At 47.0% G+C, this 16190-nt stretch overlaps 2 protein-coding genes across 7 annotated transcripts in view; one reads left to right on the top strand and one right to left on the bottom strand.

The window, feature by feature from the left end:
- The window catches only part of SLC36A1 (solute carrier family 36 member 1), a 236950-nt gene that overhangs the window by 40360 nt on the left and 180400 nt on the right, over nucleotides 1-16190 (top strand). Inside the window, exon 11 of one of the 6 annotated variants that reach the window (XM_045902291.2) lies at nucleotides 549-6564. The exons of the other annotated variants lie outside the window; for them this stretch is intronic. Coding sequence (XP_045758247.1) covers nucleotides 549-820 — 272 coding nt within the window. The 3' untranslated portion in view covers nucleotides 821-6564. Of the gene's footprint in view, nucleotides 1-548; nucleotides 6565-16190 lie in introns of those variants that run through there. 6 annotated transcript variants of the gene reach the window in all.
- FAT2 (FAT atypical cadherin 2) overlaps nucleotides 13182-16190 on the bottom strand; it is a 63410-nt gene continuing 60401 nt past the window's right edge. The window contains exon 23 of the mRNA XM_045902352.3: nucleotides 13182-15127. Coding sequence (XP_045758308.2) covers nucleotides 14595-15127 — 533 coding nt within the window. The 3' untranslated portion in view covers nucleotides 13182-14594. The remainder of the gene's footprint in view (nucleotides 15128-16190) is intronic.

Below are 16190 nucleotides of genomic sequence, written 5' to 3'. Positions count from 1 at the left end.
CTCAGGTCAGCCTGCACCCTGAATTGCTTCTACTTGCCCTGTAGGAAAATGCTCCGTGAAATGGGGTTTATCCGTGGTATCGTTCCAGGACGGCTTTTTCCCCCTGTTTTGTTCCTTGTCAGTTAAGTAGAGATGTTTGTGACGGAGGTACCCTCAGTGGTACAAAAATGACCAGTCGCTCAGAAATAGTCCACCTCCTTTTCTGCTCCAGCCTCTCTCCCCTGGTAGGGACCAGACTGCCCTGGAATGTAATTTTGTTCGTTTGCTTCAGAAAGATGGAAGTCATGTCCTGTAGCAGAAAAAGCTGAAAGCCAGGAGATCTGGGTTCCAGTCCCAGTTCTGCCGACCTTGCAGTGAGACCAGGTTGTTCCACACCTGTGGGCATTTGTTTTCTCATCTGTGGAATGAGAGATTGGACTGGATAATGTCTGAGTTCCTGCAGAGCTCTCCATTTGAGATGAAGGACACTTTAGCTAAATTTGTTCAACAGTGAGGAGGTCTCTTCCAGCTCTGGGCAGTCTTGAACAGACATGTCCTCTCTCCTGCAGGCATCTTGGCCATCCTCATTCCCCGCCTGGACCTGGTCATCTCCTTGGTGGGGTCCGTGAGCAGCAGTGCCCTGGCCCTCATCATTCCGCCCCTCCTGGAGATCACCACCTACTACTCAGAGGGCATGAGCCCCCTCACCATCGCCAAGGACGCCCTGATCAGCATCCTGGGCTTCGTGGGCTTTGTGGTGGGGACGTATGAGGCCCTCTACGAACTGATCCAGCCAAGCAGTGCTCCCATCTTCATCAACTCCACCGGTGCCTTTGTATAGCGATCTGGGTGCATTCCCTACAGCTGCCCACCCCACCCCTGTGTGTTCCCCAGCACCTGGCCCCAGAGCCTCTGGTAGGGTTCAGGCTCTGGGGAGAGGCAAGGTTGCTGTCAGGGAACCCCTCTACCTGATACCTCGGTACCCTGGACCAGGTGGGGCTGAGGGCAGGGGAAAGAGTGGGTAGCAGATATGCAGAGGTCCCTCTTAGTGGCCGTGCCATCCCTGTTCATTTGTACTTAATTTAACCTAGAACTTTTAAACTTTTTTCCCTCATCATGTCTCCCTTACCTGCCCCCCTCCTTTCTGTCCCAAATTATTCCTGTTGCACAGCTCACTTTATTTAAAAATCTTAGCATCCCCCACCTCATGTTTTCTCCTTTCCAGGCCCAGGCCTGGATTAAATGAGTGGGAACCCCCTCTCCTTATAAGGCTGGACCTATCTCTTTCTCAGACCTCTCCCAAATATTTTACCTCAGTATCCTCCTACCTATTCAAGTCTCCAGGAGATGTCTGGACCTACCTACTAGTTTAAAACCAGCCCCCAAAGCTGGAGCTTTTAATCTTTACTCTCTCTGGCTTGTGACCCTCGGCAACACCTTCTCTGAATTCCTCGCATGGGTCACAATGTTGTATTCTTAGTTGCTTTAGCTTCTGAAAGGTATCAAGTGCTGCCTAAATTGAAAATATTTATATTTTATTTAAAATCAGCTTTTGTTTTTAGACTCTGTCTCTAGATCTGGGGTTATTGTGAGTTGTTCCTTCCTCAGTAAACTTTTACTAGGCTTCTCCTGCTGAAAAGAAACTTGCTCCAGGAAATGTGTGCTTAGGTCCTCAGCATTCTTGGCTGAGTACCCCAAAGGTTTTAATCAGGATCACCTAAATGTGTACCTCTGTGGGGAGGTGTATACTTTACCTCCCACTGACCAGCCTGATTTCATATTGAGAAGATATGAAGGACTCAGGATATGTTTGCCAGTGCACGAGGCCGAGGAAAGGATGGCCGAGTGGGATGTGCTTCTGTCCATGGGGGGCTTATAAAATGGGCCACTTTGTGCATTCAGGCCTGTTTTTCAGCCTCAGCCCCTGACAGGCACAGGGCACGGTAGCATTCGGTTGCCAGCATGTCGGGAAGACACCCACACTTTGCCGTGGGTGAGAAGATGAGGCCAGTGTGCACAGAGAGTGTGAAATTAAGTTCATAGAACTAAGAAGCAGCTGGTCTGACACTATGTGTGGTGCTTGGTTGTTTACAGTCAACGAGGCCAGGGCAGCAGCAGTGCCTTGCCCCAAGCTGCCTCCACAACCTAGACTTCTAAAGGGAACCACTTGGTAGGGACTTCAGTCCCCTGTGTTCTAAACACTAATTGTGACCCCGTCCCTCCCCTGCATGCCTCCCTGAGTGTCAGAAATAGCCTCAGGGGTGGCTCATCTCAAGGTCAGCCTTCAGATTTGGGAACAAACTGCAGAGAAAGCAGAGAAAGGTGCATTGCCTTCGTTTTGGCTGCCTCTTCTCCCCTCTTGGTGTGAGAACTATTTCAGGAGGGCATTCATTAGCTCTCCATCCCCTGAGCTCTGTGTGTGTGTGTGTGTGTGTGTATGTGTGTTCATGCACATGGAATAGGGGCGTGCTGTCCTCCACTCCTGTCCCCAAGCTCTTACTTCCTTAGAGATGCAGTTCACCCTGCAAGTTAGAGAGTAGCACAAATTCATCAGGGGTCTTGTTCTTTTGTGTTTCACCAAAGCTCATAACCTCCCACACACACACATCCTAGCCCTAGCTTTTTCTTTCTCTTCTTTTCCAAAACTACGTTCTCATTGCAGTGACTCCCAACCTACTCATAATTTATTAAGTTAGAGAGATGTGATCAGTTGTGATTTGGTCTCCCTTAGGAGCATGATACTTTTCACCCACCCTTTCTGTGGTCACCAGCAGGTGCTTATATGACCGAGGCTCTAACTGGAGGTGGCAGTGGCCCTTCCCTGTGAAGCCTCTGGCCTAGAAGTTACCAAAGTGGGTTCAAGGATTGTCCTCTTCTCTGTGCAAGCCCCAGGCTCCAGCTGTCTTTCCACCGCAGTCCTGAGAGTTGTTCGCAGTGAGAAGGCGTGGGCCAGTAGAAGGATCAGATGTGTGTCCTGCCCACAGCTTCTGTGACTTGGGGAGCTGCTAGAGGCCGTCCTGTCCAGGTGGGTTGTAAGACTGGATCTGAGGACTGGGCAGTACAAAACTGTGCATTTTGCAAAATGCAAATTATTGCTTCAGGGTCCCTGGCCTGGAAAATGTGGTGTGTAGGAGAGATGGCACTAGCTTTGGGGCTTCTGGAAGCTAATTTGGCGTGGCCCTCTCCCTGTTTGTTCTTTTTCTTGTGCTCCTGCTGCTTCAGAAGACCTAGGCAGGGTGCATCCTGTTGGTGGGCCTTTCCGGTTGTGCACTTAGGTGTAAAGTCAAGGGCCAGCCAGAAGATGGAAGTAAGAGGAAGCCCTTTCTCTTCTCCTGGAAGTAGCCCTCTGCGCCAGCTCAGGGAAGCTTACTCTTCTGCCCACGAGGCTTCTTCAGTCAGGGAGCCTGCCCTGGTATCTTCCCAGGGCTCTTTAGGAACCAGCTGCCTGGGTTCTCCCCGTGCCCCCGCCCTGGTGCCTGGTAAGAAGGCCCAGCACGACCAGAAGTCTGGTCAAGGAGCAACAGAGCGAGGCTCTCTGCAGTGCGAGGCTGCATCTGCAGGGCCACAGGCAAAATGTGCAGCTTTCTGGCCCACTACTGTCAGGCGCTGTGTCCCTCCCCCGGGCTCCCCAGTGCAACCTCAGACTTCCATGAGCTCTGAGGTAGCTTTTCCGAGCCCCTTGTTCCCTCCTGTAAATGCTGCTGTCGGGAGGTGTCCACCTCTCTTCTGGCAACGTACCTCCTCTTACATGCAGGTATTTGCTGGGGAGAGTATGATCTGGCGTCTTCTGTTTAATTTTCCTAGAAGTTGTCACCATTCACAAGTGTCATTATTTATGCTAGGAGCCCTTCAGCTGTACAAACCTTGGTCAGATATATGTGAATGTGTGGCGGCTCTTAGCTCAGAACCCGCAGCTCAGCCTTCCATCTCTGCCACTCACCTCTCCAGCCAAATTCATTGGCTGGTGCTCACTACTTACTCCACCCCCATGAAAGGTACAATTTGCCATTTTTTCAGTTGTCTTAAAGCGATGATCCCAGGAAGGAACCTTAGGAAATCTGTCCCTCTTCCCTGTTCTCCTAGCTTACTTTTTTCTTCTCAAATGTCTCCCTTCCTAAATTATAGAATATCATCTCTGTTTAACACTACATATTCACCTCATGTTTTTTGGAAGTGCAAAATCTCACTTTGTGTCTGTTTACAGCTCTCTCTATTCACTCATTACTCACAGACTCGTTTAAAAGCGGAGGCCCCGAGGCACAACTCCGTATCAGTGGGTTTTATTTCATAGCTGATCGATGTTAAGGCGGGCCCCAGCATCAGCCCTGATCGGAACTCGAAGCTACTTCCTGACAGCAGAGACACAAAGTGTCAGTGGCATGACGTGATTAGGGAGTCGGCTCCAAGTCTGCCTTAGAATTAAATTTTCCAAAGTACATTACAAATCTCCAAGACCATTAGGGGAAAAGGAGAGGGTGTGGTTTGTCTTTGAAAATCATGGTCAACACTTTTAGACAATTTAATTAGTCCTGCTGTTTGCAATGCTCTTTGCTCTGACAGCATCAGCTTGTGATATTTCTTCCCTGTTCTTTGTACCACTGGGCCATTCTCAGGCCAGGGGATGTAAGTGGTGCTGATATGTGGTTACCAGAGTGGGGAGTGGGGGATGAGGGTGGAGGGTGCCTGTTTTAAGCTGTGTTCTTTTGTTTAAATCAAGGTGATGCTGGGGAAGCTGTTTTGTTTTAGTGAACAATAAAATCATGTAACTCTCTTGTAAACCATGTCAATGAGTGTGTGAATAAGATGAATATGAGAAACTACCATCCCCAGGTCTTGGTAGCCAGACAGGACCACATATATCATCCTGCGTGTGTGCCTACGTGGGTGTCTATTTCTCACATGGTATGTGTAGAGATGTAGACCATGCAGGAGCTCCCAGAAGAATTTGTTTTGGGTTCTGCAAATGGATCATGTGTTAAACTTTTCTTTTATCAATAAATGAGTTTTATTTTTTATTTTTGAGAGGTTTCGGTCTGCATCTTTGTTTTCACCTTTTTTTCTTTTTAAATATCACTCAGATCTCTTTACTAGCTCTTACTAGGTCAAAATGTTTGTAGTTTATGTCACAGAGCTCATCCGGGGGAGTAGTGCAAACAGTACAACCACCTATGGAATTGAGAGTTCCCAAGAAAGGGAAGTTGTTTTTTTGTTAGACAATCCTGCTTTTCTTGAAAACTTGAGTAGGAACTCTCAGCCCCGTCTGTGTATTTCAGATGACCGTAGTTGACAGGGATGATGGTTAGTTTCACATGTTAACATGGCTGGGCTATAATGTTGAATAACCCAGTTATTCAATCAAACACTAATCTAAGTGTCGCTCTGAAGTTATTTTGTAGATGTGGTTGATGTCTACAATCAGTTGCCTTTAAGTAAAAGTTTATCCTCAAAATGTGGGTGGGCCTCATTCCAATCAGTTGAAGGGCCTTAAGAGGAAAACTGAGGTCTAAATGGGGAAGAAGAAATTCTGCCTCAAGACAGCAGCATCACCTCCTGTACAAGAGTTGCCAGCCTGGTAGCCTGCCCTATAAATCTTGGACTTGCCAGCCCTGACCATCACATAAGCCAATTCCTTGAAATCCCACCCCCTCCATGTATGTATATATTTGCAGTGGGGAGATTGATTTCAGAACAGTGGAAGAGGTGACTCCTGTCCCCTGTTGTCACATTAAAAGGGAAAACAAGACCATCTGAGCTGCTTCTTAGGTGATCTGAAAACCAATCTTGGGGGGCTACTGAATTAGACTCGTTTAAAAGCAGAGGCCTCAAGGCACACTACTGAAGTATAGCACTTTACGGAGAGAGGAAGGCAGGGAATGTATTATGACTCCTTTTGATTACCAGTATTATTTCTGGAACTCGGGGTCACAGGGATTCAGTGACCGTTCCAAGTCATCAACCCTTAAGTGGCAGCATTAGGATATACACCGCAGCAAGCCCTGTGATTCCAGAACCCAAGTGCTTCCCAAAGGCACTGACTGCCTCCCCCTCTTTGTTACAGCCTCAGGAGGGAGGTCCACCTTTAGGGATTATTGTGAGGGTTAGAGAGAATGTTCTGAATTTCTTGGCATGAGAGCTTATGAAGCATTTTCTGAAACATTAGCCGAATTGAAGAAAACCAAGACTCAGAAGCAGTTTTACTTGTTTTGTGGTTTTGCGTCCATTCATTATAGTCATATCTCACTCACTTCCTTTGTGGAGAGCATTCAAAGCTTTTTAGATTGTTCACCTTTTCACATGTTTGTTCCTGCTTATGTTTACACTTAATGGCTATAACCCCTCCTTCCAGGTAACAAGGGCCCTCAAGGTAAGCCACTGCACTGCTGGAGGCATAAATTGAGTGACAGTGGACTGAATTTGGACCCTAAACTTGGGGCTCTTTGCTAAGTAGGCTTGCTTCCTCAGATTCCGCCTGTTGCAGACGTATGCAAGAAACTGTGTGTATCTTTAACTGGTACACTTCACTAGACCCTTGGTCATTGGTCTCCCTCCCCTCACTCATTTTGGGGGAAAAAAATTGGAGTATAATCTACATGTAGTAAAATGCAGCTGTTTCTTAAGTGTACAGTTTGATGAGTTTTGACAAATGCATTTGACTACTATTTCAATCAAGATATGGAATGTTTGTTTTACCCTAAAAAGTTCCCTTGTGCCCCTTTGTAGTCAGTTCCATCCCCATGCTCACTTGACCCTTGGCAACAACGGATATGATTTTTCTGTCTCTCGTTTTGCCTTTTCTAGAATGTCATATAAATGCAACCATCAAGTATGGAGTCCTTTGTGTCTGGCTTCTTTGACTTAGGATAATGCTTTCTATATTATCTGTATCGTGCCTTGTATCATTAGGTTTATTTCTTTTTATTGCCAAATAATATTCCATTGTATGGATGAGCCATAATTTGTTTATTCATTCACCGATTGTTGGACATTTGGGTTGCTTCCAGTTTTCGGCTATGATGAATAAAGCTGCTATAAATATTCATGTACAGACCTTTGTGGAGACATATGTTTTCATTTCTCTTGGGTAAATACCTAGGAGTGGAATTGTGGGTTTGTATGGTAAGTGTATAATAACTTTATAAGAAATTGAAAAATTGTTATTCCGGAGTGACTCTGCTATTTTGGATTCCTACCAACAGTTCTTAAAAGCTCCAGTTGCTCCATATGTTCACCAGTACTTCATATAATGGTCTTTTAAATTTTAGCCAGCTTAATGGGTATATAGTAGTACTTTCTTTTTTTTTTTTTAAGATTTTTTATTTATTTATTTGACAGAGAGAGAGATAGCTAGAGCAGGAACACAAGCAGGGGGAGCGGGAGAGGGAGAGCAGGCTTCCCGCCGAGCAGGGAGCCCAGTGTGGGGCTCGATCCCAGGACCCTGGGATCATGACCTGAGCTGAAGGCAGACGCTTAACGACTGAGCCACCCAGGCGCCCCTATAGTAGTACTTCTTTGTGGTTTTAATTTGCATTTGCCTAATGACTAGTTATGTCCTGCACCTTTTCCTGACTTATTTGCCATTGGTCTGTCTTCTTTAGTGATGTATTTTAAAATTTAGCTTTCTTAAAAATTGTAAAGCTTTTTGTTTTGAAGTAATTATGGACTCACACGTACAAAGAAATGTATAGGGAAGTCCAGCGCGCCCTTCTTCCAGTCTCCCCCAATGTTAAAATCTTGTATAACTATATTACATGACCAAAACCAGGAAACTGACATTGACACAATATATAGAGCTCATTCAGACTTCTCCAGTCACATATGCACTCACTTGCACATGTGTGTGTGTCTTTGCGTGTGTAGCTGTAAGCAATTTTATCGTATGTGTAGCTTCCACCACCCCAGTCAAGATGCTTATCTGGACCATCACCACAAGACTCCTTCATGCTGCCCCTTTATAGAGACACACTCACCTCCTCTGCTCCCCCTACATCCCCAAACCTGGGCAACCACTAATCTGTTCTTCATCTCTGTCATTATGTTACTTCACAAATGTCATATAAATTGAATTACACGGTATGTATCCTTTTGAGATTGGTTTCTTTCACTCAGTATAATTTCCTTGATGATCATTCAAGTTGTTGCCTATATTAATAGTTTGTCTTTTTTTTTTTTATTGTGAAGTCATATTCCATGGTATGGATGTACCACAGTTGTTTTAACCATTCACTCATGGAAAGAAATCTGCATCATTTCCAGGTCTGGCTATTATAGATAAAGCTGCTATGAATATTCACTCGGGTACAAGTTCCTGCATGAAAATGTTTTTATTTCTATGGGATATATATCCAAGAGGGCAATTGCTGAGTTGTATGTAAGCCCATTCTTAGTTTTAAAAGGAACTTCCGAGCCATTTTCCAGAGTGGCCATACCATTTTACATTTCTACCAGCAATGTGTGAGTTACTTAGTTTCTCCACATACTCGTCAGCATTTGGTATTGTCATTATTTTTTATTTTAGCCATTTACCAGATCTTGTAAATGTTTTGTTGGATATACCCCTAAGTATTTAGTTTTCTTTGGAGCAATTGTAAATGGTAATGTGTTTTTAATTTCTATTTCCATGTGTTCATTGGTAGTCTGTAGAAATGCAACTGATTTTTGCATGTTAATCTTGTGTCCTACAGCCTGTCTGTACTCAGTAGTTCTATGAGTTTTTGTCTAGATTTCTTGGGATGTTCTGTGTAGACAGTTATGTTGTTTGCATACAGAGATAGTTGTATTTCCTTTTTTTCCCATCCTGTATACTTTTTTTTTTCTTACCGCAATAGCTAGAACTTCTAGGACTATGTTAAAAAAAGGAGTTGGTGACAGTAAACATTCTAGTCTTGTCTCTGATCTTACAGAGAGAACATTCAGTCTTTCACCCTTAAGTATAATATAAGCTTTAAGATTTTTATGGAAGTTTCCCTCTATGTCTGTACTGAGAGATTTAAAAAAAAATCATGAATAGGTGAATTTGGTCAAATTTTTTTTCTTCATCAATTGACATGATCTTACAATTTTTCTTTTTTCACTTATTGATATGGTAGATTAAATTGATTGATTTTTCAATATTGAACCAGCCTTGCTTACCTGGATTAAATCCTACTTAGTCATGGTATGTTATTCTTTTTATATATTGTTTTGTTCTCACCCAGACTCCAGAATGATGCCTTTTTGTAAATGAGCAAAACCATATGCCATAACTGCTATTCTTGGCATAAGTGTACTTTTGCCTCAGGCCAGGTTCCCAGCTGCTAAAGTGCTGCATAAAGCCTGCACGTGTTTCCTTAGGACAGTTTCTCAACTTTGGTATTATGTACATTTGGGGGTAAATAATTCTTTGTTGTGGAGAATGTCCTGTGCATTGTAGGATGTTTAGCAACATCCCTGGTCTCTAGCCACTAAATGCCAGTTGTGGAATCCAAAGTGTCTCCAGACATTGCCAAAGGTACCCTTGTGTGGGGGGTTGGGAGTGGAAATCATCCCCCTCTCCTATTGAGAACTACTGCCTTAATACATTTAAGCTCCTTCTTACCCCTAGCTGGAGGGATTTTTTTTTTTTTTTATCTTGGCCATGGAACAAAGGTAAGTGTGTGGTTATGGATGCTGCAAAAAGATCTGCCTTTTTAATAGTAGTGATAAAATATATAACATCTTTTGAGCCTTTACTATGCCAACTACGCTAAGCACATTACCTGTATTCTCTTCTAATACTCATGTCCAGTGAGGGAAGGCGCTGGTAATATCCCCACTTCGCAGACTGAGGCATAAAAGGTTAAATAACTTAACCGAGAACACACATTTTCTGAGTGGTGGAGCCAGGTCTGTCTGACTGCAAACCTCGTACTGCCCCTGAGATCTGCCTCTCTGCCACTAACTCTGTTACTCACAACCCTCAGTGGACAGGGGACATTTCCAGGCCCCAGTCTGGATGCCTAAGTCCTCCCACACTCCAACCCCAACATATGAGGACTACCCACTATTGCCCAAATACTTAAAACCTCTAGGCCTTTGCTGTGGGCTTTTCCCTTAGCCTGGCTGGCCCTTCTCTGTGCAAAATCTGAAGCTCAATTTTAAGATCCAGCTCAGATGGCTGCTCCTCTTTAGAATCGTCCCTGGCTACGTCAGTCATAATTTATGACTCCCTCCTCAGCAGAGCAGTAACATCCCTTCTCTGGCTAGCCTCCTCTCTACTTATGCTAGAAAGCTGTGACTACTTGGTCACTCCCTAGATCATGGGCTGCTGGAGGCATTGATCGGATCGGGCTTGATCTTCCAGTCCTTGTCTGTGCGGGCTAATCTTGTATCTGGAATTAGCTGGTTACTAAATTCAGTGTGGTTTCCTTTAGTAGGGAATGGAGCCTGGCCTCTAAGGAGTTGACATCGTTATATATACTTTTAGTTTTGTATCAGTCTAACCAAGCACTTTCCTTGGTTGGACCCTGTAGATTTGTTGAGGAATCTTAAGAAAATTCTAAAGGCTTGTCTTTTCCCAGCTGGGTCCTTGAGAAAGTTCCTGCTCTTTACTTGGTGAGACCTCTTGTGCCTCTCCTCAAGACAGAGCTAGCAGAGGCTGCCTGAGGTCTTCTAAAGTCTGTCCTTAGACACTGAAATGTGGGTTGTTGTCCAGCACCTGGGCCCAGATGCCCTCATAGGCTGGCATTCACCAGTTCACCATGGGCTATCAGGAAGGGCCACCTGTTCTATACCAAACCAGCCGTGGGCCTTGGGCAAATCACTCCATATCTCAAAACTTTATATACTGTATTTTTCTCTTTCTGTCTTTTAGAATCTCCATAATCTTCGGTCCAAAAGAGAATGGTTTTCCTCCCCAAGGGCTAGGGCTCTGCCCTTCTTCACCCAGCTACTCATTTTGAGGTTCTAGCCCTGGCCTCAGTCCTCCCCGCCAAGACCTCAATGTGTCCCCTCCAGAGCACTGCTCCAATTTCTAGAAGATACATTGGCTTTCTCTGTTAGGCCTTGATAAACCCCATGTGCTGGTATAGTTGTGCAGGCCTCCACCACAGCCCTCTGAATGAGCGGGCTCACAACTCCTTTGCTGTTGTCCAGTGGATTCCATCTGCCCTCCCACCCTGGACATGGTTGTGAGTCCTCACTTCCACCTGTCCTGCTTGCTGTCTAGCAATGCTCAAGGTTGCTGCGGCACTCTTAACATCCAGTCTCAGAACTGGATCACACAAGTGGCTTGGGGTTGAGCTGACCCCACCTCCCAGGATCCAGACACTTTGTCTGTTAATACCACTTAGAATTACGGTGATACTCTTGGCCTATGAGCTCATTAGACTAAGCCCTCTCAGTCCTCCTTGCTGCTGTTCCTCCATCCCCTGATGTCCTATGTCATGGACCCAAATGTAAGGCAAATATCGGGAGTCAGACGCCCCAGATTAAATCCTGGCCCTGTCACCCATGAACCGGGTGACCTCACTTTAAGTCACTAACATAAGTTACAAACCACCTAATTTATGTGTGTCTCTGTCCCTCTGCCTGTGAATGGAGACAACAGTACTTACCTCATGGGGTTTCTGTGAGGATTAAATGAGACAAGACCTGTCAAGTGCTTGCACAGCACCTGCCATATAGCAAGTGCCAGTGAGCAGTGGTAGTGAAGAGGATTATGGTGAACTGTAAAAATGCCCAGGCTGGAGGTCAGGAAACCTGTATCTTTGCCTTTCTTTGCCACTGTTATGCTGTGTAAGACTCGGGACGTTTGGAACCAGAGCCCCAGGGGCTTGAGATGGGAGAGTTTCCCTGAAAACCTTGGAGTCTATCACAGCCCAGTAGGCTGTCTTGATCCCAGAGCGCCCTCTGGTGGTTGACAGGTGAAGGTGCAGGCTCGGGAAGACAAAGGGAAGGAGGGGCCTGTTCTGGAAAGGTGGGCTGGGTGGAGAGAGGCTCCCCCTTCCTGAAGGTGGAGAGCAAGTTGTGTTTTAGGGAGATAACCAGGCTGGGTGCAGACCTGAATGTGGGTCTTATCTCTGTGAAGTGTTAGCTGCAGGACCTCAGACAAACCCTTCTCCTCTGTGGGCCCTGGGATGAGGAACATCAGGAATGAAGATGCACTAGATCAGAATTTCCCAAAGATGATTGAGCAGACCCTGGACAGTCATTTTAAAAGTCTGAATGTTTATGTGTTTTCATGTGTTCTAGAAAAAATAGTAACTTTCAAGTCCTTTAGTTTATGGATGTGTCATTTTAAGGTGAATAAAAATATTTTTTTAAAGTTGGAATGCACTAAAAGAAAATTATTAAGTATATAATGATACAGGTGGTATTAGAACAAAAATCGTAAATTAAGTGATAAGCAAAACAGAAGTCGGGGCAACATTGGACTTTCTTATATATGCTTTCCTGCACAGTTCTGATAAGTTAATCTTACCTACATACTATCTGGTATTATTTCCTAGTATAATGGTCACCATTTATTGTTTATGCTTCTAAACAACAGGAAGCCAATTCATACCTGCCTGAGGCCACACTGGTGTGTGGCAGAGGGGGTTTGGAACAGAGCATGTCCAGCCCCAGAGCCACAGTGTGCTGGGGTGCCTCTCATGGATGTGCCTTCTCTGCCCACCTGCACCGGGAACTCCTCGGCAGGGACTGGGCTTTCCAGTCTCGGTGTCTCCTGCAAGGCCTGTGTCACAGCTGCCCGGTGATGTTCACCTCCGGCTGGGCCTTGGGAGTGAGCCGTGGAGCAGTAGCCGTAGGCTGGCTCCGGGCACCATGAGGGCTGGCTTCCCGAGCCCTGTGCTATAAAGCTCACTCTCCCCGTCCAGTGCCATGTGGTGCAGAGGGTGCTGGCCAGGGTCGGCAGTCCTGAAGTCTTGTCCCAGGCCATTCACGCACCTGCTGATTAGTGGACTTGTCCACTAACTGTGGGCAGTTGTGTTGGAATTAGAGGTGTTTTCCCTGAAGAGTTTTCTGGGCCCTGCCCCCAGAGGTTCTGATTTTTTTGTCTGGCTCTGGGGCTCACAGATCTATATTTTAGCCATTTTGCTAGGTTTGGGAATCACGGTGCTTGATGACCTCAAGGGTCCCGTCTAGCCCCCAAATTCCTTGAACCTCAGCTTGGCAGGGCTCGTAGACCCTCGTGCCCTTCCCCTGACCCAACCCCAAGCAGGACAAGTGACATACAAAATAACCGTAAAAAAGACTCTTTATTATTAAAAAAAAATAACAAATGGCCAGTGAAACTGTGCATTCTGTCACTCACATGCACAGTTACACACACAGCTGTGAGCCATTTGAATGAATACGCCCTCACCCACAGAGCTCCCTCTGTCAGCAGCAACCCTGTGGGTGAGAGTCTCTGTTGCTCATCCTTTTGATTTTTGCCTCCAGAAACAACACAAATGAAAAATCAGTGGACCGGAGAAAGGGATTGGTAGGGGCGGGAGTGGCAAGGCCACCAGAATTCTCTGGTCCCTGCCACTCCTGGCTACATACACTCTACACATGTACACACATCTATACATGAGGTGCCCACATGTGCAGACACGTGCCCACATTGACCCTCCATGCATAGGGTTGAGTCACTGCAGGTAACACTTAGATTGGCAGGCATCTGAGATGGAGGGGCAGGAAAAGGCAGAGTGTCCAGCCTGGACACTGAAGTCCAGCTCCACGCCTCCACCCTTCCCTGATGCCCCGAATGGGGAGTTCTTAGTACCTTGTGTCTAGGGAAGAAAAATCCCTTTGGGGCAACTCATCCAGACAGCAAGGTTGAAAAGTGCCTAAGAATTTTAAAAAATGAAGAATAGGTCCTCCCTGCCTTTGGCCCAAAGTGCTTGAGAAACTTGGGCTGAAGAACCCAGAGTTCCATGAGGTCTGAATTCCTTAACCAAAAAGGTTCAGGGCTGCAGGAATCCTGGCAGGTACTGCCTGGTGGAAAGTCATATGACTTAACGAGGCAGAGCAAGTTCCTTGGACTCTGCATTAGAGGAGTGGGGCCCCAGGAGACTGAGGCCAAGTGATGCTCCTCGGGTGCCCTTGTCGCCCCAGGCCTAGCACAGTGCCTCACACGGAGCAGATGCTGCAATTATGTGTGAACGAGGCAGGGTGCACAGGTGACTTGGTGACCTGCCCCCCTGCTGCTCACCTCTCAGCCCCTAGAGGATGCCTTGTGGCCCTCCAGGGTCAGATGACCCTGGACCTTGTCTCTGTAGCTGATGTAGTAGGTGCCTGTCAGGTGGATGGCCTCCAGAATGGAGCTGTGGGCAGCTGTCAGAATGCTCCCTGACAGAACCACCTCCCTGGGGACTGAGAGATGGTGGGCAGTGAGACAGACTGCCTGTTGCCCATCCTAGGAATCAGTTTGTCCTGGTTTCCCAGGGTTAACTGTTCTGTACCTCCCCTTCCTGCTGAGGGCCCTTGTGCTGTTTTTGGAGCTCCACCCTCAGCTTCCCTCCATCCTCAGGGACTCGCTGGGGGTCTGCAAGAGCACATTTCAAGGTATGGCAGCCTGGACTGGGGATGGGGGCTTCCCTCCCACTTTTCCAGCCATGCTCAACTCACTCCTCCAAGTCCTTGGCTTCCTCCCTGCCTTCCTCTGAGGATAGCTAGAACATAACCTCCTCACAGCTCCCATAATCACTCTCCACCATATCAGAGCCCTCATAGTTGGCGGGAGCCTGGGTCTGGCCCCGCCCTGTGAGATGCCCACCCCCAACCTCACAGTCAGCATAAGAGGGCCCAGCCCGGCTGAGGCGCATACTCACCCCTTTGTAGCCCCCCTCTGCCAGGCAGGGCCCTCCCCCTCCCTGCCGGAACTGTGAGTGGTAGTAGCTGATGGCCGTGTACTCGTTGAGACAGGGGGCCAGCAGGTGTTCCCGGGGACTGGGGGGCCGTGGGGGCATCAGATCTTCCAGGTTCTGGTTGCTGTAACGGGGTGGGAGGGGTGCCCGCTTGTTTTCCAGCTCCAGTGGGAAGGGGAAGCCCCCATAGAGGCCAGTGGAGTCCGGCATCACGGGTGGAATCTGGTGGTGGTGAGGCGACGGCGGCAGAGGGCCAGGTGTCACTTCTGAATGGGGGTATTCCCAGCGTTCCTTCCTGGAGTAAGTAGGGGGCCAGACCGTAGCTCCGCCTGGGCACACTGAAAATGACAAGATAGGGTGAGCACAAGATAGGGTGAGTCTCCTTGGTGAAGGTTTCAGCAGGCCTTTAGCTGCTATACATGATTCAGCGTGTGGTAGAACCAGGCAGAAGAGTGCATGGGTATGTGGCCATCGATGTGTGTTGTGTCTGGCAGCTTAGACTGGTACCTAGAATTCAACGGGGCCACCTTCAAGGCCAGAGGTTTAACCCAAAGCCAGCTCATATTGTAAACCTGTGCCAATGGTCTGAGAGTCAGTGAATAAGGGAAGAATATGGATGACTCCATGTAGCCTGCTCGCCTCTGCTGGAAACAGCAGCTCCGTCCCAACTCCTGCTGGTGACTTATGTCTCCTTAACAGAAGGAAATGGACACAGTTTGGACTGGGGGAGTGTGATGGCATCTGTTACAGAGGGTGATTAAATGAGATGTGGCTTGGAAGATTGGAGACCAGGCTTCCGTGGTCCTTCTCTGTCCCTGCTACTGAATAGTTGGGTGAATTAGAACAAGTTACTGTGTCTTTATGGGCCCCGATTACCCTATCAGCAAGAAGTTTATGAAAATATCTTTTTTAACTATTGGTGAATAAGCCAGAAAATATAAAGTGCTTTACAAATTCACCTCCTTTCGAGCCAAAGAGGAGAGTGAGGTGAAGACCCCTCCTCTAGGTCAGTCAGGTCTGGCCCAAGGCTGTCATACCTCCAGACTGGGTGGCCAAAAGCTTGGACTACTGCTCTTTCCTTTCCCAGAAAAGCACAAAGGAGCAGAAGCCCCCCCTTTCACCCCGGGGATCCCATTTACCCCTATCCAGGGTCTACAGGTTTCTGCCATAGATATCAATCCTATGGAGTGAGTTGGAATTTAGAGGAGGGGGTCATGGTGCAGTGGAATGAGCCACAGATTCTGAGTCCAGAGACCTGGCATCTGGTCCAGCCCACCAGTGCACTGTGACCTTGAGCACATCCCTTCATATCCTATCCCAAGGCATTGGACGGGATGGTGGCCTCACCTAATGGAGTGTTTAGGTCTACCACCTATTCCATCAATTCCAGAGGCTAAGGGC

The sequence above is a fragment of the Mirounga angustirostris genome, unplaced genomic scaffold (assembly GCF_029215605.1).
Source record: "Mirounga angustirostris isolate CCGP_5_RB_7025 unplaced genomic scaffold, mMirAng1.0.hap1 SCAF_7, whole genome shotgun sequence".
Lineage (NCBI taxonomy): Eukaryota > Metazoa > Chordata > Mammalia > Carnivora > Phocidae > Mirounga > Mirounga angustirostris.
The sequence above is the reverse complement of the archived record's forward strand: the minus strand, read 5'-3'. Positions and strand labels throughout refer to the sequence as shown.